The 25,922-nt window shown below is 45.6% G+C and overlaps 1 protein-coding gene across 3 annotated transcripts in view; it reads right to left on the reverse strand.

Annotated features, from left to right (window-relative positions):
- The window catches only part of LOC139566287 (partitioning defective 3 homolog B-like), a 184,292-nt gene that overhangs the window by 8,896 nt on the left and 149,474 nt on the right, over positions 1-25,922 (reverse strand). For all 3 annotated transcript variants that reach the window (XM_071387365.1, XM_071387364.1, XM_071387366.1), the window contains 2 exons: positions 19,078-19,186; positions 1,694-1,770 (listed from right to left, as the gene is read on the reverse strand). In XM_071387365.1, coding sequence (XP_071243466.1) covers positions 1,694-1,770; positions 19,078-19,186 — 186 coding nt within the window. The remainder of the gene's footprint in view (positions 1-1,693; positions 1,771-19,077; positions 19,187-25,922) is intronic.

Below are 25,922 nucleotides of genomic sequence, written 5' to 3' on the forward strand. Positions count from 1 at the left end.
TCACAAAAGACAGGCCAAATGTATGCTAATGCAACACAGCCGCACAGCAGAGACACACTCATTTGAGAGGAAATGGCTTTCAATGAGCTGGGCCCGGGGGGATCTCGAAGCAAAGTTCAGCTCGGTTTGAAAAACACATTTATTTCACTTCCCTCTCTATTTCTCTCTCCCTCTTTCTGTATTTGTCCCCCTCCAAAATCCAGAAATATATTCCCCCTATCTCTCTCTCTTTGTTTTGTCAAATTCCTGGAATAAATTTAGGTCCCCTCGTCTTGGTATTGACGCTTCGGGGAGATGTAGTGTTTCTGGGGTACAGGGCTTGTGTTTCATCCTCGAGTGAACATCTAAAAACAAGAGCGCAAACGTACAAGGTTTGGAATGAATCATTCGGAGGCAAGTGCGTGCGGCACTTCATTCTCTCTTTGTTCTGGTGCTGAAAACGTGCCGCTCCCCACCAGCGGTTTAATGCCCTGTCACTCTGTGTACTGTCGTCTCACACTGAGACTTGAACAAAGGCTTATGGGGTTGACACCTCTCACGAAAATCAGAAGAGAGGGGGGCTAAGCGACAGCTCGGACATTTCTCTCGACAGTTCATTTAACCGCCTGCGATTCGACACCGGTCGAGTGCGAGTCACCATGAGTTCGTCAGACATGTGTTAGCATAATCTTAGCATTAGCTCACAGTCTAGAAGAGACAGTTCTCCAGACCCAATCAGTCACACTGCTCCTGTCAGTCTATGCTCTGTTTAGTTATAGTGCATCTCAGTCAGTGTGGCTCCACTCCCTTCTCCTTGGTGCCCCTCATATCAGCCAGAGCAATAACCCGTGAAATGACTGCTCTCTCCGCACCGCTCCACTGTGTGCTCTGGTTGTCTTCCAGGCCCACCACACTGCACCCATCTATGGGGTGTGTTCTCCTGGTTAGCGCTGGGGGACTTTAACACAGCAGAGTGTGTGGGGGGTAGAGGGGAAAGAGCGTGTGAGTGTTTGAGTATATGTTACAGAAGATACTAAGTCTACATGTGTGCAAGTGACATTTGACATGAGGATGTTGAGCCAGACGGATAGAGTAACATGGTAATTGTTATATAATATAATGTAGAGCGTGCATACATTTCCGTATGGGTGGTCCCAGCCGGAATCGAACCCACGACTTTGGCATTGGGCCGTGCTCTACAAACTGAGCTGCACAGAACCGCATCATGCTCATGCATAATCTAGGTGGACCTCTGTGGCGCAGAGAAAGGATCCATCCACCGTCGATCCTCTCTGTCTCCCAGGAGCTGATCAGGGCTACTCCCGGGATGAGGAGGCTCTCCCAAGGCAAACACTCCAGATTTAATTATAAGCTCTAAAGAGGATTACTCGCTCTGCTGCAGTGTGTGTGTGTGTGTGTGTGCGTGCGTGCGCGTGCTGATGGTGGCCTAAAACAGATAAGAATACAGACAGACAGATTTGCATGCACAGACACACACGCCAGGGTTGGACTCAATTCAAAATTGAAGGCAGTCAATTCAGGAAGTGATTTGAAATAAAATTCTGAAGCTTTTATTTTTCAATTCATTGTAAAGTCATTGAAAATAAGAAATGCCTTTTTTTTCTATTATTGAATCGTAATTCAAATGTACTTCCTGAAATGAACTGCCTTCAATTCGAATTGAGCCCGACCCTGACAGGCACACACAGCCTACCTGGAGTGGGCTGCGTACTGTCGCTCCACGTCCTCATAGCGGGGTGCCGGGCCGGTATCAGGTCCTCTCACGGCCACCTGTAGAGGAGAGAGGCACATAATGGTTAATGTTATTGATACTATTACACACCTGTCTGTCAGTCTCTGTCTACCCCCCCAACGTCACTGGCTAAGCCTGCGGATGGCTTACTGTTAGGGTTCATATAAGGGTCAGCGTTAGTTATACGGGTAAGAGTTAATATTGGTTAGTTGTAGCTGTAGCCTACAGTCAATTGAGACAGGACAAATAATGTTATTACAAATACCTGTCTGTCTACCCCCACCATCACTTGACCTACAATATTTTGCTGGGTGACCAGGAATTTTAATTTAGACAAATTAAGGATTCTAGCTTTAATAGCTCAAATATTGTTTTACGTGTGCCTCCATTTTTCAATTTAGGTGCCCCCATGGTCCTTGTAAAAAAAGGGCGGTGTAGGGTTTGTAGTAATGGTTAGTGGGGGGGGGGCGACGACAAAAACATGTAATCCCCTGAAGAGAGCTCTTTACCTCCACATCCCACAACACATTCAATGTATATCTATTCCCTGTCACTATAATTAATATTTCTTTTGAATCTTTAACTCTGCATTGTTGAAAAAGGACCCGCAAGTAAGCATTTCACTGTTAGTTTACACCTTGTTGTTGTTGTTTACGAAGCATGTGAGACAGACCTTTAAACAGGTCAACATTCACAAGGTCGCAGGGCCAGACGGATTACCAGGACGTGTACTCCGAGCAAGCGCTGACCAACTGGCAAGTGTCTTCACTGACATGTTCAACCTCTCCCTGTCTGAGTCTGTAATACCAACATGTTTCAAGCAGACCACCATAGTCCCTGTGCCCAAGAACACTAAGGTAACCTGCCTAAATGAATACCGACCCGTAGCACTCACGTCTGTAGCCAAGAAATGCTTTGAAAGGCTGGTCATGGCTCACATCAACACCATTATCCCATTATCCCACAGACCCTAGACCCACTCCAATTTGCATACCGCCCCAACAGATCCACAGATGATGCAATCTCTATTGCACTCCACACTGCCCTTTCCCACCTGTTCAAAAGAAACACCTATGTGAGAATGCTATTCATTGACTACAGCTCAGCGTTCAACACCCTAGTGCCCTCAAAGCTCATCACTAAGCTAAGGAACCTGGGACTAAACACCTCCCTCTGCAACTGGATCCTGGACTTCCTGACAGGCAGCCCCCAGGTGGTAAGGGTAGGTAACAACACATCCGTCACGCTGATCCTCAACACAGGGGCCCCTCAGGGGTGCGTGCTCAGTCCCCTCCTGTACTCCCTGTTCACTCATGGCTGCACGGCCAGGCATGACTCCAACACCATCATTACGTTTGCCGATGATACAACAGTGAACAGTGATCACCGTCAAGACAGCTTATAGGGAGGAGGTCAGAGACCTGGCCTTGTGGTACCAAGACAACAAGGAGGACCTGGTTGAGAGCATGGCAAGAGTGTGCAAAGCTGTCATCAAGTCAAAGGGTGGCTATATAAAATGTATTTAGATTTGTTTAACACTTTTTTGGTTACTACATGATTCCATATGTGTTATTCCATAATTCTGATGTCTTCACTATTATTGTACAATGTAGAAAATAGTAAAAATAAAGAAAAACCCTGGAATGAGTAGGTGTGTCCAAAAGTTTGACTGGTACGGTATATTATCAATTTATAAACCGGGCTGGGCTGAGGTGTGCGTGCGCCCACACTTCAACAGAGACACCGTTTTTGGACACTGGGTTGAACATTGCACTCCAAAACACCTTGATAATTGGCTGATTTCCTGATGTCTTGCACACGTTTAAGGCTTCCAGAACCAGAGACAGCAAGGCAACCCCACAACATTATTGAACCTCCCCAATGTTTGATTGTCGGGAGGCTGTTCTTTAATTTGAATGAATCATTTTTGGTTTTTGGTAGCTCTGGGGTGCCAATAATTGTAATTGAAAATGTATACAAAAATGTACTAAAATGTAATAGGTTCGCCAATGTTGAAAATCCAATAAGGTGTGGAGACCAATCCTTTTTTCCCAACTTAATTAAGAAGAAATGGGGAATTATTTAACAAAAGTGCAAGGATGCCAATATACTGTATTTGGCTGCAACTGTAACTAGCTACGACAAGGCTTTCCTAACCATAACGCCATACCCGTAGCCTACTCTCCTCTGAAAATTTACGTAGAAACCCTCCATGTCTCGAGCTAGACATAAACCATGAGCATAAACCACATTATGCCGAGGAGTAGGCCATTTGGGTATTGAGTATTGAGCCGCTCCATCTTTGTGTGAAGGTTAAAGGCATTATGCAAAGAGGTGCGGGGTAATGGCTGTAGTCGCTGTGTGCCATTTGTCTCGTCGGCCACGTTCCAAACAGCACCCTATTCCTTACACAGTGCACTACTTTTGAACAGTGCCCTATGAGCTGGTCTTATGGGCCCAGGTCAAAAGTAATGCACTATAGGGAATAAGGTTCCATTTGGGACGATGCCAGGGAGAGCGGTAAGCCGGGGGCCAGAGCTCAGGTTAGAGCCGCTCGGTTGCACGTTAAGTCTGGTCATATGTGTCTCTGGGGAAGAGGGAGAGATGGAGGAGAGATGAAGAGAGAGAGGGGGAGAAAGGATGAGAGGAAGAGAGAGGGGGATAAGAGGGAGAGAAGGAAAGAAAGAGACAAGAAGAGGGAAAGAGAGAGAGAGAGAAAGCGGGGGTAGAGAGGGGCAGAGAAAGGGGAGGGAGTGGGAAGGGAGAGATAAAGAGAGAGAGACTGAGAGAAGGAAAGATAGAGGGAGAGAAAGAAAGACAACGAGAGAGAGGGGAGAAAAGAGAGAGAGAGGACAGAGAGAATGTCCAAACATTTTAGTAACAGAGTTGGAGGGGTGAATTTGATCATTGGCCAGTGGACTACTAGTGGACTATCAAACAAGAATATTACATGATCATTTTGTTCATGTTGTAGCTATTGAGCGGGTTACTGCCAGTCTCTATGAATAGTGAACAGTTGATAAGTGTGTGTGTGTGCCCAAAGGCCTGGACTCCTCTGGGGTGGTGGTGGTTAACACTTCCTGGAGTCTGTCTGACCCCTCAATCTCCATCCTACACACACACACACACCCACATGCACAAACCGGGGCATAACTGCTCACCATGGCAACGGGGTAGAGTATAAATCTAGATTCCGTGAATTTTAATTAACCACATACGAGCAGACAAATTATATTCATGGCAGTCTCTCCAACAACTATTGGAGACAAAACAGAGAAGATCATATAACATTTTGTTTCCTATTAAAACTCAGACATTTTGGTTATGAGCCTGGTGATGTCGTGTAAGTGTGTGTGTGTGTGTTGCTGTGGATCGCAGAGGCCGTGTTAATGTGTTCTACAGGCAGGGTAGCTTACAGAGGACCAGACTTTCTCTGGACACACTAAGCAGCTGAGGCCAGGCCACAAGCAGCCCATGGGGCATTGTGAGAGGCTGGGGTTTCCCTCCTGCACTGAGAAAGTTAAGAGTGCCATGTGGCAGCCCACTCTTCCCACCATGGACGACCCTTTTGTCGTATGAAATTAAAACTTTTCACATTTGACCCGGACTACAGACTGCCATACAAGACTGACGGACTACTTTTCCTCACAGTAAAAGACAAACGTCATAGCCAATGGAGAACCACACAGTAAGAACAGGGGCTTTTGAGTAAAGGACAAGTTGATTTTTCAAGCTCGAGGAATCACCCTTTCTTGCTCGTTTTCTCCAGAAAACTAAGCGTCTGGAGTGCCACTAAGTGTGCCGCAAAAACACACCAATCAAGTAGCTAAAGCCAGCTGTCGCATTCATCAAAAATACGGTGCATATACAGGAAATGAGTTTCCTGGAGCACTTTACTCTCCTCGCAATTTATTGTCACGTGCGTACAATAAGCCTCAAACGAGGGCCTGAATGTCTTGACATAAAATACGAGCAATGCTTTCATGGTAAAACGGAGGTACGAGAGGGGGGGGGGGGAATCTTCTGAGCCTCTCTTTCTCGCTCCCTCTCTTTTTGAAAAGAGTAATTGCTTTTGTTGTCTGCCATCTATCCATCTCTGATGCTAATTAGTCGCATCTCTCAGTGAGGAATCACAGCCTGGCGCCTGGCACATGCCACCCCCCTCCGCCGAATCCCCTGAACCCCCTCCCGCTGGCACCGGACGCGCCCGCCTGCAGTCGGCTGGCATGAAGCAGCAGAAGCGAGATCCATCCAATATCTGCCATTCCTCATAATTTTCCGTAATGAGATTCCATTGATTTCCGCTCGGGAAACAAACTGGCACTGAGGGAATAGTTTTAGCCGTGGCAGGAGGGTGGGGGCTTTCAGGGGGACTGAAGTCTCAAACTGTGTCTCGCTACTAACTCAAACTGTGTCTCGCTACTAACTCAAACTGTGTCTCGCTACTAACTCAAACTGTGTCTCGCTACTAACTCAAACTGTGTCTCGCTACTAACTCAAACTGTGTCTCGCTACTAACTCAAACTGTGTCTCGCTACTAACTCAAACTGTGTCTCGCTACTAACTCAAACTGTGTCTCGCTACTAACTCAAACTGTGTCTCGCTACTAACTCAAACTGTGTCTCGCTACTAACTCAAACTGTGTCTCGCTACTAACTCAAACTGTGCTCATGGTGCTCTTGGTGTTTTGTAAAACGAACAAACTGCACTCAGTCAGTCTCTAATTAACTCTCACTCTGCGGATCTCTCCCCCATGTTTGGCCAATCCGACCCTACAGTACGTGTGGTATTGGTCTGTTTGATGCTTCCCTGCTACAGTCATGCAGGCCCGTGCCACCCAATGCCCCCTAAACACTCCCAGAGCTTGTTAGCAGTTAGCAGCAGATGGTAAGACTGGCTCATTTGGGGCCCAGCCATGCCTCCCCTTACAGCCATGTAAGGTTACTTCCAAACAGAGTGGAACGGAGCGCTAGCGTGACCAGTGCAAGTACATGGCACAATCGGCCTGTAATTATATTGACTTGTTTTGGGAAATTGGGGTGGGATGTTGGGTGCAGGGGTAGGGTGAGGTTCATATGAACTTGATTGTAGCCCTTGGGGGGTGCGCTGTCCTATCGGCCTCTGATTGACTTTTCGACGACAGGGGTGGCCGAAGAAGCCCTTCCCTGGAGAGCTATGTGGATGCAGGGTTCTAGTTCAATCCTGTCGTAACACAGCTGGTTTGGATACCGGTCCTCAAGGTCCTGGTGAGCAACTGATTAGTAGAATCAGGTGTGCTCGATTAGGGTTGGAGCAAAAGCATGCAGGAGGTAGATCTCCAGGAGGAAGTATTGGCAACCGTGGGTTTGAGTGGTGTTCTCCTCATGTTCAGGGTTACAACTTTGATTCCAAAGATAGGGGTGAGAGGAAAATCCACAAAGGGTCTGACCAATGATTTTGGTGGAGGTGGTGAGGAAAGTGGTATTTCCGCTTCTCTGGCTCCAGGTGAGCTGCAGTATCGTCTATTTAAAATGTTACGGTGCGTTTGCTCACGGCGCGTGTGTTTGTGAGAGGAAAATGTCCCCCATAGTCTAGACTCACATAGAGTGGTTCCAGTTCTATGAGCATTACAGTATTCTGTAAAGTCATGGCAGAATGCACCCCCAGGGAGCCTGCCAACATTAAAGATGGGAAATTATGATGACCTCAACACACACACACACACACACACACACACACACACACACACACACACACACACACACACACACACACACACACACACACACACACACACACACACACACACACACACACACACACACACCTCCCATTAAAAATAAAACTGAGGGAAAGGTGATGAGGTGATGTGTCCCAACCCAAGGGAATGAGAGAGTGCGGGGAATCGGGGATGGTGTTTGATTGCAGTTTAAACTGCAAACAGATCACACACACTCTCCTGTAGGTCAAAGACAAGCCTCAGGGATAAAGAGGCCCAAATCAGTCCCAGTAGCCTTCGTCGGAGATAACCTAGTCGGGACGGCGCTTACGGAATTCAGAATGAACCGACATAAAACAAAGAGAAGAAGAGAAGTGAAGCGCTTTGTGTCTGGGGATGAGGAGGAGGCGCGGGGGAACGAGGACGGAGAGGAGAGGGGGGTTCCGTGTTCGGAATGACTCATTGTGACTTTGAAAAGTGTGGAGGAAAACTCTTGAGAGAACTGATGCGACACATAAAAAATGTGTGTGTGTATTGCACATTACATGTAGGGTGTCTGCAAACACATTCATCAAATAAACCTCAGAGCGGACAGGAGAAAAAAGGAAATATCAAAAGCCATTCCAAAGCCAACGTGAGGTAAGCTAGCTAAACCACTGACAAAACTTAGAAACAAAACAGAATAAAGAAGCCACTGATGACACAGATTGAGGGTTGAAGATGACATTGTCTCTAGATGCTGATCTAAGTTCAATTTGTCATTATACCCTCTTATGGTCATGGCTTGGGATGTGAGGGAAGAATGCTGATCCGAGATCTGTGCATAGGTCTAACTTCGATCTCTAATGCTGCTCGTCTGGGGTGCAGGGTCCCAGTCTCTCTTTGGACAGACCCATTGGTCTCCAGTGCAATTAAAATACACTACATGACCAAATGTATGTGGACACCTGCTCGTCGAACATCTCATTCTAAAATCATGAGTATGAATATGGAGTTGGTCCCCTTTGCTGCTTTGCTGCTATAACAGCCTCCACTCTCTGGGAAGGCTTTCTACTAGATGTTGAAACATTGCTGCAGGGAATTGCTTCCATTCAGCCACAAGAGCATTAGTGATCAGTGATGTCGCGCGATTAGGCCTGGCTCGCAGTCGGCGTTTCTGTTCATCCAAAGGTGTTCAATGGGGTTGAGGTCAGGGCTCTGTGCAACCCAGCCAAGTTCTTCCACACCGATCTCGACAAATCATTTCTGTATGTGCATGGGGGAATTGTCATGCTGAAAGAGGAAAGAGCTTTCCCAAAACTGTTGCCACAAAGTTGGAAACACAGAATCGTCTAGAATGTCATTGTATGCTGTAGCGTTAAGATTTCCCTTCACCGGAACAAAGGCGCCTAGCTCCAACCATGAAAAACAGCCTCAGACCATTATTCCTCTTCCACCAAACTTTACAGTTGGCACTATGCTTTGGGGCAGGTAGCGTTCTCCTGGCATCGGCCAAACCCAGATTGGTCCGTCGGACTGCCAGAAGGTGAAGCGTGATTCATCACTGCAGAGAACATGCTCCACTGCTCCAGAGTCCAATGGCAGCGAGTTTTACACCACTCCAGCCGACGCTTGTCATTGCCCATGGTGATGTTAGGCTTGCGTGTGGTTGCTCGGCCATGGAAACCCATTTCATGAAGCTCCCGACAAACAGTTCTTGTGCTGACGTTACTTCCAGAGGCAGTTCGGAACTCAGGAGTGAGTGTTGCAACCGAGGACAGACGATTTTAACGCGCAACGCGCTTCAGCACTCATCGGTCCCGTTCTGTGAGCTTGTGTGGCCTACCACTTTGCGGCTGAGCCGTTGTTGCTCCACTTCACAATAAAAACACTTACAGTTGACCAGGGCAGCTCTAGCAGGGCAGAAATGTGACAAACTGACTTATTTGAAAGGCGGCATCTGATGACGATGCCGCGTTGAAAGTCACTGAGCTTTTCAGTAAGGCCATTCTACTGCTAATGTTTGTCTACGGAGATTGCATGGCTATGTGCTCGATGTTATACAGCTGTCAGCAACAGTTGTGGCTGAAACAAGCCAACACCCCCCTCCTTTCAGGGCTGAAGCGAGGGCCACTGTCCCAACCGGCTGCAGTTACAGCCTATAGCTATTGGGATTAAAGGCTAGTGTTTGTCCCCACTTTTGATTTGGGCTGGGCCGAACTTCTCAATTATACTGCAGCTTATGTAATTATATGGGTCTGTTAGAAGTTAGTCTTTGTATAATACTCCAGGAATAACTGAGCGACTGGCATAGTTAGGAAAGGGAGGGAGACTATGATCAGTGAAACGTGAAAGGGGGTTACAATTGGGCACTCAGTTATACCAAAGTGTCCAATAGACATGCTGACATGAGAAGAGCTTAGAAGGGAGAGAACGAGAGAGAGAAAGGCGAAAGCAGACCTAGGTTGAAATACTTGAAAGAATTGTAGCATTTGCTTTAGCCTGCCTAGAGAGCCAGATGGGCAGAGTTTGCAGTTTTGCGACTAGGACGCCCACAAGCCTCAAAAGGCCCACAAGCCTCAAAAGACTCGCCTGAAGGTAACCCGGTACCAGTTTAAAAAAAATCTAATGAATGGAAGTATACACTCAGTATACAAAACATTAAGAACACCTGCTCTTTTTATTAGACTGACCAGGTGAATCCAGGTGAAAGCTATGATCCCTTATTGATGTCACTTGTTAAATCCACTTCAAATCAGTCTAGATGAAGGGGAGGAGACCGGTTATAGATTTTAAGCCTTGAGACGTACTGAGACATGGATTGTGTATGTGTGCCGTTCAGATGGTGAATGGGCAAGACAAAATATTTAAGTGCCTTTGTACGGGGTAGGGTAGTATGTGCCAGGCACACCGGTTTGTGTCAAGAACTACAACGCTGCTGGGCTTTTCACACTCAACAGTTTCCCGTGTGTATCAAGCTGTCGACCACTCAAAGGACATCCAGCCAACTAGACACAACAGTGGGAAGCATTGGAGTCAACATTTGGCCAGCATCCGTGTGGAACGCTTTTGACACCTTGTTTTTTTCTCCCACTTTTATTTAACCAGGAAGGCTAGTTGAGAACAAGTTCTCATTTGCAACTGCGACCTGGCCAAGATAAAGCATAGCAATTTGACACATACAACAACACAGAGTTACACATGGAACAAACAAAACATACAGTCAATAATACAGTAGAACAAAAGAAAACAAAAAGTCGATATACAGTGAGTGCAAATGAGGTAAGATAAGGGAGTTAAGGCAATAAATAGGCCATGGTGGCGAAGTAATTACAATATGGCAATTAAACACTGGAATGGTAGATGTGCAGAAGATGAATGTGCAAGTAGAGATACTGGGGTGCAAAGGAGCAAGATAAATAAATAAATAATATATACAGTATGGGGATGCGGTAGATAGATGGGCTGTTTACAGATGGGCTATGTACAGGTGCAGTGATCTGTGAGCTGCTCTGACACCTGGTGCTTAAAGCTAGTGAGGGAGATATGGGTTTCCAGCTTCAGTGATTTTTGCAGTTCGTTCCAGTCATTGGCAGCAGAGAACTGGAAGGAGAGGCGGCCAAAGGAAGAATTGGTTTTGGGGGTGACCAGTGAGATATACCTGCTGCAGCGCGTGCTACGAGTGGGTGCTGCTATGGTGACCAGTGAGCTGAGATAAGGCAGGGCTTTACCTAGCAGGGTCTTGTAGATGACCTGGAGCCAGTGGGTTTGGCAACGAGTATGAAGCGAGGGCCAACCAATGAGACCGTACAGGTCGCAGTGGTGGGTAGTATATGGGGCTTTGGTGACAAAACGGATGGCACTGTGATATACTGCATCCAATTTGTTGAGTGGAGTGTTGGAGGCTATTTTGTAGATGACATCGCCGAAGTCGAGGATCGGTAGGATGGTCAGTTTTACGAGGGTATGTTTGGCAGCATGAAGGATGCTTTGTTGCGATATAGGAAGCCGATTCTAGATTTAATTTTGGATTGGAGATGCTTAATGTGAGTCTGAAAGGAGAGTTTACAGTCTAACCAGGCACCTAGGTATTTGTAGTTGTCCACGTATTCTAAGTCAGAGCCGTCCAGAGTAGTGATGCTGGACGGGCGGGCAGGTGCGGGCAGTGATCGATTGAATAGCATGCATTTAGTTTTACTTGCATTTAAGAGCAGATGGAGGCCACGGAAGGAGAGTTGTATAGCATTGAAGCTCGTCTGGAGGTTTGTTAACGCAGTGTCCAAAGAGGGGCCAGAAGTACACAGAATGGTGTCGTCTGCGTAGAGGTGGATCAGAGAATCACCAGAAGCAAGAGCGACATCATTGATGTATACAGAGAAAAGAGTCGGCCCGAGAATTGAACCCTGTGGCACCCCCATAGAGACTGCCAGAGGTCTGGACAACAGGCCCTCCGATTTGACACACTGAACTCTATCTGAGAAGTAGTTGGTGAACCAGGCGAGGCAGTCATTTGAGAAACCAAGGCTGTCGAGTCTGCCAATAAGAATGTGGTGATTGACAGAGTCGAAAGCCTTGGCCAGGCCGATGAATACGGCTGCACAGTAATGTCTCTTATCGATGGCAGTTATGATATCGTTTAGGACCTTGAGCGTGGCTGAGGTGCACCCATGACCAGCTCTGAAACCAGATTGCATAGCGGAGAAGGTACGGTGGGGTTCGAAATGGTCGGTAACCTGTTTGTTAACTTGGCTTTCGTAAGACCTTAGAACGGCAGGGTAGGATAGAGTCCATCCCCCCACGAATTTAGGCTGTTCTGAGAGCAAAAAAGGGGGGGGGGGGAAATCAATATTAGGAAGGTGTTGCTAATGTTTAGTAAACTCAGTATTGTAAGTAGTTTAGTGCCAAAAAAAGGGGAGAAATGTTTTTGTTTTTTTAAATATACAAACAGCTTCCTGATCTGTCTTGTATCTCTCAGATATAGGACAGACACTTGAAAAAAAAAAATTCTTTAGGGAATTATTTGGTAACTTATCCACAGAAAAGCATTGTTTGGAGCTCAAAAAGCAATAGTAACAGTACGCAAATCAGGGAGCCAAATCAACGGCTCTTTCACCAATGCGATTCGGTTCATGAACGACCCATCACTAGAAACTAGGACGTCGAAGTATGGTACTGTCCAAAAAAAAGTATTGTCATAAATAATTACATTTTTATGATAAAATGTTCACTTAGCCACTCAATCAATGTGATTTTGTTAGCTGAGTCTCCGTCTGTCCATTTGGTTAAATGATCCACTACTGGACAAGTGGAGGTGGTAGCTCATTCATTCATTTGCTCATCTATCACTGACCAGAAACATTTAGCATGTTGCCTAAATCAAGTGTATTATTTTACTCTCAACCTTACATAGAGCCTAGGCTATTTTCCTATCCAGTCCCAATCCCACTGAAACCCAAAATCCTGATTCCTGTCTCGCATGAAAAATTCCTAATTTTAAATCTGTAGAAAGCACATCTCTTACCTATGCATGTCAAAATACTGCTATAATATTTCCCCCAGCTTCTCTGCGCTGTCTCGTACTTGCTGCGTACTTGCTGCGACCATGAGCGCATCGGTAGAGAATGTGTGATCAACAGTATGAGAGTAGATATGGATATTTTCTTAAACAGAGTTGGTCCCCGTTAACATATCTTGATATTTAAACTATTTCCACTCTTCAACACCCCCATTATTCATGAGCTGATCTGCTATCTGTATAATCATCAACTCAATTTTGCCAAGTATCAGAGATATTCTGCCATTCGTTGAATGACGTTATCTAGCAAGTTTAGCAACGTTGGTCATTTTACTTTTGTTTGATTGCCATTACAAAGTTTGTACGATTCGACAGCGCTATAGCCTACTCGGGGTGCACTCTGTGCGTCCTGAGCGTCACACTTATTTTGGGAGAAGCCTTGCATATTAGCCATATCCTGATTGTAAACGCTTTATATGGGCACTTCCGAGTTGTGCAGTATTACCAGGGACTCTCAAGATAAATAGGAATTATTTCCGGTGTTGAAACTTAGTAGATTTTTGGGGAAATATTTATCCTTATTTCTACACTCTCCCTCTCTTGATAAACCTCCCTTTTCTCACTTCTGGGTCGTTCCACCTCAAAGAGCAAAAGAAAGAGGATTTCAAAACCCATCATCTCAGATTGTTCTGAAATCGTTTCTGTAGTTAGTAACAGACACGATTAACATTCCTGAAAGTTTGGTCCAAATCGGATGTTGGGTTCAGTTATTGAATATGATCTGAATCCTATAATTTAAAACGGCCAATTTTAGTGCAATCAATTAGGTTAATTTCGCTTAGATCAAAAAAGTTTTCAACAAAATGTTTCAGGAATGCTAATCTTACCTGTTTCTAACTACAGAAACGATTTCAGAATATTCTGAGATGGTGGGCGTCATGGCTTACTGAAATGACATGGAATGACTCTTCTACCCTCTCTCCCCCTCTTAATGAACCTCCCTTTTTCTCACTTCTCTGTTGATAAACCTCCCCTTTCTCACTTCTACTCTCTCTGGTGATAAACCTCCCCTTTCCCCCGCTCTTGCTACACCTTCCTGTTCTTCACCAGTCTCTCCACAAAGCATTCTCTTTTAATCTCCCCCCTCCCTGCTTCCCATCATTCGACCTCTCTATCTACCCCCCACCTCCCCCCTCCCTCCCACTCTCCTCCCCTCTCTCTCCTCCAGTCCACAACATAATTCTGCAGTAGGCTACCCACTGTGCTACAGTATGTCAGCAGCCCCCAACAGTAAGCAAACACACAGCAGGAGGTAGCACATCAGCTCATCCATTATCCCTTTGTGTTGGTGCTGCTGGGCTGTCAGGCCCAAAACAAGACTGATCTCTGGTCAGTGGTAGATCAGTCACTGATCTAAACACAACACAGGTCACTTCTCTGTAGTACAGCATTAGCCCCCTCCTATGAGGCTTTGATATACTAGATTAAGGAGTAGATAATGGTCCGACTACTGCTAGCAGGGATCATCTAGACTGCAGTAGGGACCGGTATCTCCGGTCCCGGAGGGCCGTAGTGTGTGCTGTACAGGCTTTTGTTCCAGCTCTAATAATATTTATATTCAAACATATTGAGGTCTAAATTGAACGGGCACATGATCAAATCATTGTTTGAGTTGTTAGTGCTAGGCCTGAACAAAAGCCTGCGGTTACCGTGGCCCTCAGTTGCCCCGTCCACCCCTCATCTAAAGGGAACATCCAGCTAAAAAGACTAGGCTCTACACACCCACCACACAATTAGGGTTATGCCTGGGCACCTGTGCGGCACTAGGGGGTTCTCCTGCCCCCTGGGCGTCCCACACTCCCACAGTGCTCCTGGGGGTAGAGTAGACCATCACCATCAGACGAGTGGCACGCTAGCCATCCATCACTGTGACGGCGGTGGTTTTTGTTTACTTAATGATGTGGAGGGTGTTTATGAAGCGACGCCGCGCCCGGCCACAGCTCGCATCATCTGCCCCCAGGAGTTGACATTAAAACATCATCAATGTGATTGATGTCCGCCCGACAACATTGGGGGGGGGGGGGGGGTGGACTGCTCCGGAGCTGACGGGTCACATCTTCTGCGGAGTGTGTTAATGTGTGGGATGGTGGAGTGTGGGTAGTATGTGTATTTGTGTGATAGAGTAGGTGTGTGTTTGATAGAGTGTGTGTGTGTGTTCGTCTGTGATTTGTGTTCATTAATGTGCCACACACACACACACACACACTGTCCCTATGGTGTGTGTGTGATTCCCAGGGTAATGAGTTGGAGATAAGATAATATTATATTCCTCCTGCACTATCGGCCCTGATATCCGCGTTAGCGTCTCTTGTAGCCAGTTCACTTCCTCATACCTTCATTTTCCCTCCTTTCATGACTTCAATTATGGTTGTATCCCAAATGGCACCTTATTCCCTACATCGTTCTCTGCTTTTGACCCGTACAGTAGGTCTCTGGTCAAAAGTAGTGCTCTATGTTGGGAATAAGGTGCCATTTGGGACAAATCCAATGTGACTTCTATCCATCTTCCATGGTCAAGGGCATTATCCGCTGTAAATCATAAGCTCTGGTACATGGACGTTTCAGAAAAGGACTTGTAAAAAACGTAATTCTACTTCATTTAGCTGGGTGTTTTTCAGTCTGTTAGACATTTACCGAATACCAAAGATGTCTGGATTTGACCAAGTATGGCTGCCTCTGACATCGTCCCCTATTCCCCAAATAGCGCACTCCTTTTAACCAGGGCTCATTTTGGACGCACCCTTTCCTTGCCTATGCCACGTGCTTGTGGTAGAGTGGAACTCCAAAATGGCTGCCAGTTGCATGTGGCTTACTGCGTAGGGGACATCACTGCCAGCTACTGTGGCGGCCGAATGGACAGCCACATCTAAAAATACCAGAAACTGGCCAGTCTGTACACTGAGGCCCAACAGGCGACATGACATCATATACACTATCATTATCATGTCTCGAAAGGATAAAAAGCTATAAAGCTTTGTCCCAAATGGCACAGTATTCCCTATATAGTGCACTACCCTTGAGCAAGGCAGTTAACCCCTAAAAACAAGTGCTCCCTGGGCACTGATGGTGTGAAATTCGATTAAGGCAGTCCCCCGCACCTCTAAGATTCAGAGGGGTTGGGTTAAATGCGGAAGCCACATTTAGGTTGGATGCATTTAGTTTAACAACTGACTAGGTATCCTCTTTCCCCATAGGGCCCTGGTCAAAAGTAGTGGGCTATTTTGAAAATAGGGTGTTATTTGGGACGCAGTCCCTGTACTTGGACAGATGGTATATGTGGGTGTGTACTGAGACTGACATGGTCAAGACAAAAAGGTAGAGATGAAGGGGAACATGGGATGAAAAGGAGAGAGGGAACACACGAGAGAGAGTATGCAGGAGTCACAGGCAAGAACAGATGAGAAAAGGATCACTCACTCACACACACCTTGATGAGAAAAACAATCTTTAATGTGTGGAGGCTTTGAATGAAGCATCAATTCACAATCTGCGCTTTTCTCCTCAAAGAGCTGTGGAATGGTTTAATTTGTATTGAGTTGGAGATGTTTTAGCAGGGGATGGAGAGTGGGGTGGGGGGGGCTATCTAATATCTTGTTGGTTAAATTCCCTTACTGTATTTTATGTTTCAAATATGTTTTATTGAGGAGTAAACGAATCAAGTATGCAGGTTACTAAGCAGGATAGTGTACTCCCAGTGACAAACAATTAAATAGAAAGGACACATAAAAATGACTCTTTTGTATTTTATGTTTGCGGTTATTGTCTGTCTGTGAAACTGAAAATGTAGAAATAAAATATATATTTTTTAAAGATGGAGAAATGCTACATGTAGCTCTATATTCTTTTCAATGAAGCAATTTTTCCCAGCGCGGTACGAGGTACATAAAGGAAGAATGGGCCTTGTGTGACCTTGTATGAGCAGCGCAATACTCAAGTGTCATTAAATCTTTGAAAAGATTCAAGGAGACCAGACTAGGCTGCTGAAAAGAGCAAAGACAGCTGAAAGGAGGGCACAAAATAGGCTAAGCAGGGAGACACGGGCGCAACAATTGCCAGAGTGAATTAAACGTTGAAACATTTGATTTACTCTCTCTCTCTCTCTGTATATGTTGTAACTATTGGTCTGCGGTCTCTTTCCATTTAACTTACAGTATTTATTTTTCTTCTCAAGGTTTACCTCACACATTCTACATGGGCTATACAGTTTATAGGTTTAACATATGCTTGCTGTCGCAGCCTGTGATTTCATTGGAGTCTCTGTTTAAATGACAATGTTCCATAAGCAGCTGCGTCAGGGGAAGCACCTACAGCTGTGCTGTCGACGCTGTGTTTGTTTCTACTGCGACTATCAATCAGATGGCGACTTGCCTCCCAATCACTGCCTCCTAATTGTCTACGTGTTTGAATAAGGGTATTCGAAGGAACACACAACAACCGATTCCAAGAGGCATCGTTAGGCTGTTTCAGCGTGTGAATAATGTTCTTCGACGGATCATACAGAACCCGGGCATCAGAAGGATGTTTTAACGGTCTCGGTGTTTGGGTAACTTCATAAGGACGGTTCCACACACGCAACCAGAAGTGAGAGAGAGAGAGAGAGAGGAGAGTGAAAGAGAGCATGTTTGTTTAGGTTGAGCAGTGGTGCTAAAAAAAGATCATGTGAAAATCTTAATGTTTATTTACTTAAAGAGAGAGAAATGGAGAGAACCAGGGTGCTGCCACTGTAGAATACCTAATGCTAACAAGAGAGAGCTCCAAATAAACCCAGCCAGGCTTTAAGACAACATGGATGGTCTGTGACTCAGCTCCACAATTGGGAGGAAAACATGCCAACGCCTGCACACAAACATAAACGCCCACACACACACACATAGCTTTATTACAATTGCCTGTTGCAAAATCATCCTTAGTTACCATACGCACAAAGGGAAATTAGTAAGTACACCATCACATCCCCATATGATAATACTGCCTGGTGATATCCTATGGAATGATCCATATTATGCTCAACACTGAGTGTACAAAACATTAGGAACACCTTCCTAATAATGAGTTGCACCCCCTTTTGCACTCAGAACAGCCTCAATTCTTCAGGGCATGGACTCCACAATGTGTCGAAATTGTTCCACAGGGATGCTGGTCCATGTTGGCTCCAATGCTACCCACATTCGTGTCAAGTTGGCTGGATGTCCTTTGGGTAGTGCACCATTATTGATACACAGGAGACCCAGCAGCGTTGCAGTTCTTCACACACTCAAACCAGTGCGCCTGGCACCTACTACCATACACTGTTCAAAGGCACGGAAATATTTTGTCTCGCCCATTCACCCTCTGAATGGCACACATACACAATCCATGTCTCAATTGTCTCGAGGCTTAAACCTGTCTTCAACACATACTAGCCACACGCCACCCTCCCCTTCATCTCCTCTGATTGAAGTGGATTTAACAAGTGACATCAATAGCTTTCACCTGGATTCACCTGGTCAGTCTAATAAAAAGAGCAGGTGTTCTTAATGTTTTGTGTACTCAGTGTATACTTCCATAATCATTATAATTTTTTTAACTGGTACCGGGTTTCCTTCAGGCGAGTCTTTTGAGGCTTGTCACCAGGTCAGTCTATGTCATGGAAAGAGACATTTTGTACACTCAGTATATAGACGTGTTGTACACTCAGTATATAGTGTACTTAGGATCTCCTTTCTCTCACAGCCAGAGTGTGTTTGTCCCAAATGGCACCCTAGCTCAGGCTCTGGTCAAAAGTAGTGCACTTTATAGGGAATAGGGTGCCATTTGGGAATCAAGCCAGAGAAAGACACTTGGTGTCTCTAGGCAGTGGGCAGGGACTCGAAGTATGGATTATCATGGAGTTAATCCCCATGTTGTGTTGAGAAGATGCGTGAAAACCACTTGTGGTGGTTCATCAAGTCGCTGTGATCTGCGTAGGCACAGCGGGAGGCGAGCCAGAGGTCTCCAAGTGAGGACACACACACATTCATGTACACATGCATGCACTCATACATTCATAGCACGCACACAGATGCATCATACGCCCGAGAGCACACATGCGCGTGCACGCACGCACACACTCACTCGTGGCGGGTCGTGGTCGAGGGCTCTGCGGCGGATGGCCTCTAGCTCTTCGTAAGCGGGCGCAGCACGGGCCTGCTGGAGCTCTCTCCTGCGCTTCTGGACACGCTCACTGAGAGAAAGAGAGAAATAAAGAGTTCCAATAAAATCACAGGCTGACACATGAACCATGACACAGGAACCATATACAGAACTTACGTCAAATGTACTGTGTATTACACGGAAAGAGACCACAGACCAATATAAGATGAGAGACAGCGAGGAAGAGCGAGAGAAAGAACTTACCAAATTCGGTAACCCACACACACAAACACAAACATACTAATTGATGGATACACACCCACATAATGCACAAACAAACTAGACTCCCAACCTCTCCCACTCATACTAATGATGTGACCCACGGCAGGTATTGATTCTGTGGCAGGAGTGAGAGCTTCATTAGAGGGGAACCAGCACAGGCATACATGCTAAAAGTTCCTTTAATGACCGTGGCCTTAATTAGCAGAACTGGCTGGTGCTCTGGTGGTGCGCTGACAAGAGGATGTGAATATGTTGCTCTAAATCATCCTACCGCCAGTCAATGGGGACAGACTGAGGCAGACATCCATTTATATGCAGAGTCTCTCTCTCTACACAACCCAGCCCAGCCTAATACACAGAGGAACAGAGCTGCCGTCCCTCACCTGCCACACAATCAAACGGACACATAGACAAACACACAAGTACAATACCCTGCAGCTACCACCACTCAGGGCCCAATACCAACTTGAAATTTGGGCACAAATGTATTTCTCGCCTAATTCTTCCATTGATTTAAATGCGCAATTTACAAGAAGGTCCAAATTAGGACTCGGCCCTAGACAGACCCTTGCTCTTCACGTAGCATCGTTGATGTTGTTTGTTTTGAAATTGAGGACTTCACTGTTTAAGGTGAGGATGTTTAAAAAAAAAAGACCAATCCTTTCACCCATCACCCACTCAACTCGACCCCCCCCCCCCCACACCCCCCCCACACACCCCAGTAGCTACAGCAGCTGAGCAGGGACATTCAGAGGAGAGAAAGAACCCATTTTCAAAAACCCATTGATGCGGTCCTCGAGCCGTCATTAGGGCTGCCATCTTGATTGAGCGTGCATGTCGTCTCTCGTAATGAAAAAATTATTATAATGATGTTGCCCGGGACATCGGAGACCCTCCAGATATCAGTGTTGCATAAATAAATAAATACTATTAGATCTTGTGCTGAAACTGCAGGGCAGCAAGTCATGACATTCTTTCTCAGAGGAGAGATCATGGGTGCGTGCAAAATGACATCCTATGCCCTAAAAGTAGTGCACTACAAAGTGCAGGCCTGCCCAACCCTGTACAGCCGTGGCCAAAAGTTTTGAGAATGACACAAATATTAATTTCCACAAAGTATGCTGCGTCAGTGTCTTTAGATATTTTTGTCAGATGTTACTATGGAATACTGAAGTATAATTACAAGCATTTCATAAGTGTCAAAGGCTTTTATTGACAATTACATGAAGTTGATGCAAAGAGTCAATATTTGCAGTGTTGACCCTTCTTTTTCAAGACCTCTGCAATCCGCCCTGGCATGCTGTCAATTAACTTCTGGGCCACATCCTGACACATGTCAGCCCATTCTTGCATAATCAATGCTTGGAGTTTGTCAGAATTTGTGGGGTTTTGTTTGTCCACCCGCCTCTTGAGGATTGACCACAAGTTCTCAATGGGATTAAGGTCTGGGGAGTTTCCTGGCCATGGACCCAAAATATTGATGTTTTGTTCCCCGAGCCACTCAAATTTGCCTTATGGCAAGGTGCTCCATCATGCTGGAAAAGGTATTGTTCGTCACCAAACTGTTCCTGGATGGTTGGGAGAAGTTGCTCTCGGAGGATGTGTTGGAACCATTCTTTAGTCATGGCTGTGTTCTTAGGCAAAATTGTGAGTGAGCACACTCCCTTGGCTGAGAAGCAACCCCACACATGAATGGTCTCAGGATGCTTTACTGTTGGCATGACACAGGACTGATCGTAGCGCTCACCTTGTCTTCTCCGGACAAGCTTTTTTCCTGATGCCCCAAACAATCGGAAAGGGGATTCAGAGAAAATGACTTTACCCCAGTCCTCAGCAGTCCAATCACTGTACCTTTTGCAGAATATCAGTCTGTCCCTGATGTTTTTCCTGGAGAGAAGTGGCTTCTTTGCTGCCCTTCTTGACACCAGGCCATCCTCCAAAAGTCTTTGCCTCACTGTGCATGCAGATGCACTCACACCTGCCTGCTGCCATTCCTGAGCAAGCTCTGTACTGGTGGTGCCCCGATCCCGCAGTTGAATCAACTTTAGGAGACGGTCCTGGCGCTTGCTGGAATTTCTTGGGCACCCTGAAGCCTTCACAACAATTGAACCGCTCTCCTTGAAGAACTTGATGATCCGATAAATGGTTGATTTAGGTGCAATCTTACTGGCAGCAGTATCCTTGCCTGTGAAGCCCTTTTTGTGCAAAGCAATGATGACGGCACGTGTTTCCTTGCAGGTAACCATGGCTGACAGAGGAAGAACAATGATTCCAAGCACCACCCTCCTTTTGAAGCTTCCAGTCTGTTATTCGAACTCAATCAGCATGACAGAGTGATCTCTAGCCTTGTCCTCGTCAACACTCACACCTGTGTTAACGAGAGAATCACTGACATGATGTCAGCTGGTCCTTTTGTGGCAGGGCTGAAATGCAGTGGAAATGTTTTTGGGGGATTCAGTTAATTTGCATGGCAAAGAGGGACTTTGCAATGAATTGCAATTCATCTGATCACTCTTCATAACATTCTGGAGTATATGCAAATTGCCATCATACAAACTGAGGCAGCAGTTTTGGCCACGACTGTACATGGAGAGCTACCCTCCTGTAGGTTTTTGCTCCAACCTAATCTAGCACACCTGATTCTAACAATTAACTGGTTGATAAGCTCATGTTAGTTGCAACTGGGGATAGTGCAAAAACCTACAGGAGGGTAGCTCTCCAGGAATAGGGTTGAGCAGCCCTGCACTTTGTAGTGCACTTCTTTTAGGGAACAGGGTGGTGCCATTTCAGACGCAGCCCATGTACAGGTTCAGCACGTACCTACTAAATGACTCCCCATCCATTCTGTTAATAAGAACCCTATTTGCCTGATTATTCCCTATTGGAATTTGGTCTCTACGTACCCTCTCTAAGGTCAGAGGTTACCGTAAAGCAAGTCTTAGTAATTGGTATCTGGGCCCCTGAGCCATAAAATCGGCCATGGGTGTCCTTAAGTGATTAAGACGTTTAAAATGAATAGTCTATTCAATCCCCCAGGTCTCAGGCTTCATGTAATGTTTTGGAACTAGGCACAGAAGGATGAAACAACGAACAGATAAGGAAGAGTATTTAACGAGGCAAAAGTTTTTACAATGACGGCCTACCCCGGCCAAACCAGGACGATGCTGGGACAATTTTGCGCCGCCCTATGGGACTCCCAATCACAGCCGGATGTGATACAGCCTGGATTCGAACCAGGGACTGTAGTAATGCCTCTTGTACTGGGATGCAGTGCCTTAGACCGCTGCGCCACTCGAGTGCCCACTATCTCGAGGGTGGCAGATTATTACAAACCATGCAGCAGTATAGTTTTGGTGTCCCTGTGCACATTTTTGTTTAATAAAACACTTAAATATATTGCTCTTGCATCGAGCATTTCTCCACACCTTGACCAGTTTTCAATTCCTAACAATTCGGTGCACCTATAGGAACTGCTACTGAAAGTACTTTGAAGTATCAAGGGAGAGAGAGAGAGAAGGTAGTGATATGCCGAGATATGCCGCCCAAAACCACTCCCTTTCCCCAGGATAAATAAACCCGGTAAATTATAATAAATTATTTATATGAACACATGGCGTGAAATGGAACTGTTAAATGATATGCAATGTCTAAATATTGGTTCTCTGCGGCCTCTGCGTGATAATCAACGCTCAGGGTGGGGACAGACAGCCCATCTCAGCATGGAGTGCAATTCACAATGCATGTAGACCTATCATCTCATCATGGTAACTTTTTTGTGACAGGTAGGCCTGCTTTTTCTGCAGCATAGTCTATGCAGTAATATAAAGATGGAACGCGTGTCTGATTTTCTATCTATCTGGTTTTCGGGGGTCAGCTTATTTTTATTTATTGTAAGATGATATAAAAAACACATATATATATATATTGCAGCTGCAGAGTTTTAAAACAACCGATCACTTGAATATCGGTGCACGCGTGAGCACACTCTCAAAGTCATTCTCTCTCCATCAACTCCATTCAAACTGCATCCACAACAGATAATCCTGTTCTAGAGTGATACAATACATGGCCCTATATATAGACCACTGGAGATAACAAAACATGTTTACCCAAGAGAGCATATAGCTAGCTACATCTATGGGCTTTCATGTTTTTCTGCTGTGCGCAATGTGCAGTAGCCTATATCAAATATGTATTGGACAATGGCACAATCATTTGGGCTTGGCCTCATCAAATGTCTTTAATGTAGGACTCATAACATTTATTTCATGTATGGCTCATCAGGCTCTAATCAAATCCGGACATAGGCATAATTATATGCTTTATCATGCTTTTGAAGGACAGTTCCGCTTTTGGCGGGAAATACCGGGTTACCTGGGAGAAAAGTGATTTATTCTCGGGATGGAACATTTTCCTGGGATAATATTTAACCCTAGTGGGAACTGGGCAGAGGTTTCTTTACTTAGTTCAACAGAATACAAACATTTCAGAATAATGTGTGAGGTTATAACTCCTCCATTAAGCATACACTTTAGGCAGAAAGCAGAAATACTAAGATTACTGAGGATACAGAACTGGTGATTCTGCTGGCCTTTGAGGTCAGGTACACCCACCTGCACCATGTCTATGCAGGCACGTACGTACGGACGGACGGACGTCCGTCCGTCCGTGTGTGTGTGTGTGTGTGTAAGTCCATTCGTGTATGTGTATGGGAGCATCGGACCAGGTTGTCATCAGATGCTAATTTCTCCTCTTGTTTGCCAGCCAGACACCAGGGAGACCAGAGCGCCAGTGGAAAGTTCAGTAAAGGGTAAAGATATCTATTTCCCCTCTTTTCCAGGGGGAGAGATGGGGGAGCCAGAACTTTCAGAACCTTCCATTACCTTTGGTCTCAGGGATGTTTGTCAAACCTGTGTTTGTATATGTCCAACCTCAGGAGGACTAATTAGGGAGACTTGGCCAATGAACTAGGGCCACCGGGACTGGGACTGTCTCTGACTGGCCACATCAAAGAGAAGACAGGACAGGACAAAGGGAAATTTAAGTAAACGGAAATGGTGCTGTATTGATCATCCGCTGAGGAACGTTGCAATTATGGTGGCTGAGAGGGCGATGGTGCATGTGTACAACGATTCGGTCAGCATAGTTCTGGGGAACTCCAACCCAAACTTTCCTACTGACACCTCTAGTGCATACTGTCCTTATGGGTTGCAGATGGACTAGTGTCTAGGATTAGGGCTATATACTTTGTATTCTGACAATCATATTTTTTATTTCCTAACATTGAAATACGTTACATAAGCAACGTGGCTTTATAAGAAACTCCTCAGGTGACTATTTTCTTTGTTCCCTCTTTCCTCCCTCTCCTTCCTTTCCCCGGTCTGTGGAGAGACTAGCTGACCTATTCTCTAATAATATTTGACAAGCGTAGGTACGTTTTTTTCTCTCCACAGGTCAGCCTCTAGTGTCACTGTAATCAAATGTGACACCCATCCATGGACGCACCTGCCATCGAAGTCCTAATGAAAACATTTCCAGCACTAAATTATGTAGACACTCCAGAGTCAACTTTCTCCTCTCTGACAGGTGAGGGGGGAGGAGAAGGATGTACCACTACTGAGCATGTGCACATCAAACACACACGTAGGTCTGTATGCACACACACGTGTACGCACACGTGTACACAGACACACACACACAAATGAAGCCACAGTATAATAGAATTCTCCCCTATCCAAATTGGTCCTCTAAAAGCGGTATTGGATTCTAGACTGGAGTGTTGCTAGGTTACAAAAAGGCTTCGCTGCAAAACCACTGGGCGGGTTTGAGTGTGTGCCGGCAAAGCTGTGTGTCCATATGCATGAATGAATCAATGAATGGGTGCGTTTCGCAAGCAGATGTGTGTTGTAAGTCTGTAAAATGTGTGTGTGTGGTTGGAACCCTGGACTACGTGGCGTAACTAAACTATCATACAGTCAATTCCAACCAGACTAAATTGATCATGTTACGCTGTTGCTGGCTCGAATTAGTCATCCATTACAAATGTCAGTAGAATATGGAGTGTTCAACTTATGCTGCTGTAGTCGAGCGGGGAGAGGAGAGGGAGAAAGAGGGAGAGGCAGAGAAAGAGAGAAAGAGAGACAGTAAGACGGAGAAATAGAAAGAATGAGGGAAGAGGAAAGAAAAACAGAATGGAAGAGTAATTAAGTGGCCAGTTAGAGGAGAGGGGGGAGGAGTCTAACTGATCTGTCAAGCTGCTAGACTGCAGCTAAATATCCTCCCTTTTTTCCCCCTCTCTCTTTCTGACTCGTTCCCTTCACAACAGTCAATCTGTAGACTAACAGTGAAATGCTTACTTAGGGGTCCTTTCACAACAACGCAGAGTAAAGATAAAGACAAAAAAAAGTAAATAGTGACATGAGGAAGAAACACACAGTGATTATGAATAACAACAACGAGTAAAAAATAACACGGATATATAGAGGGAGCACCAGCACTGAGTTGATGTGCAGGGATATGAGTTATTTGAAGTAGCTATGCACATA

This window comes from Salvelinus alpinus, chromosome 38 (assembly GCF_045679555.1).
Source record: "Salvelinus alpinus chromosome 38, SLU_Salpinus.1, whole genome shotgun sequence".
Lineage (NCBI taxonomy): Eukaryota > Metazoa > Chordata > Actinopteri > Salmoniformes > Salmonidae > Salvelinus > Salvelinus alpinus.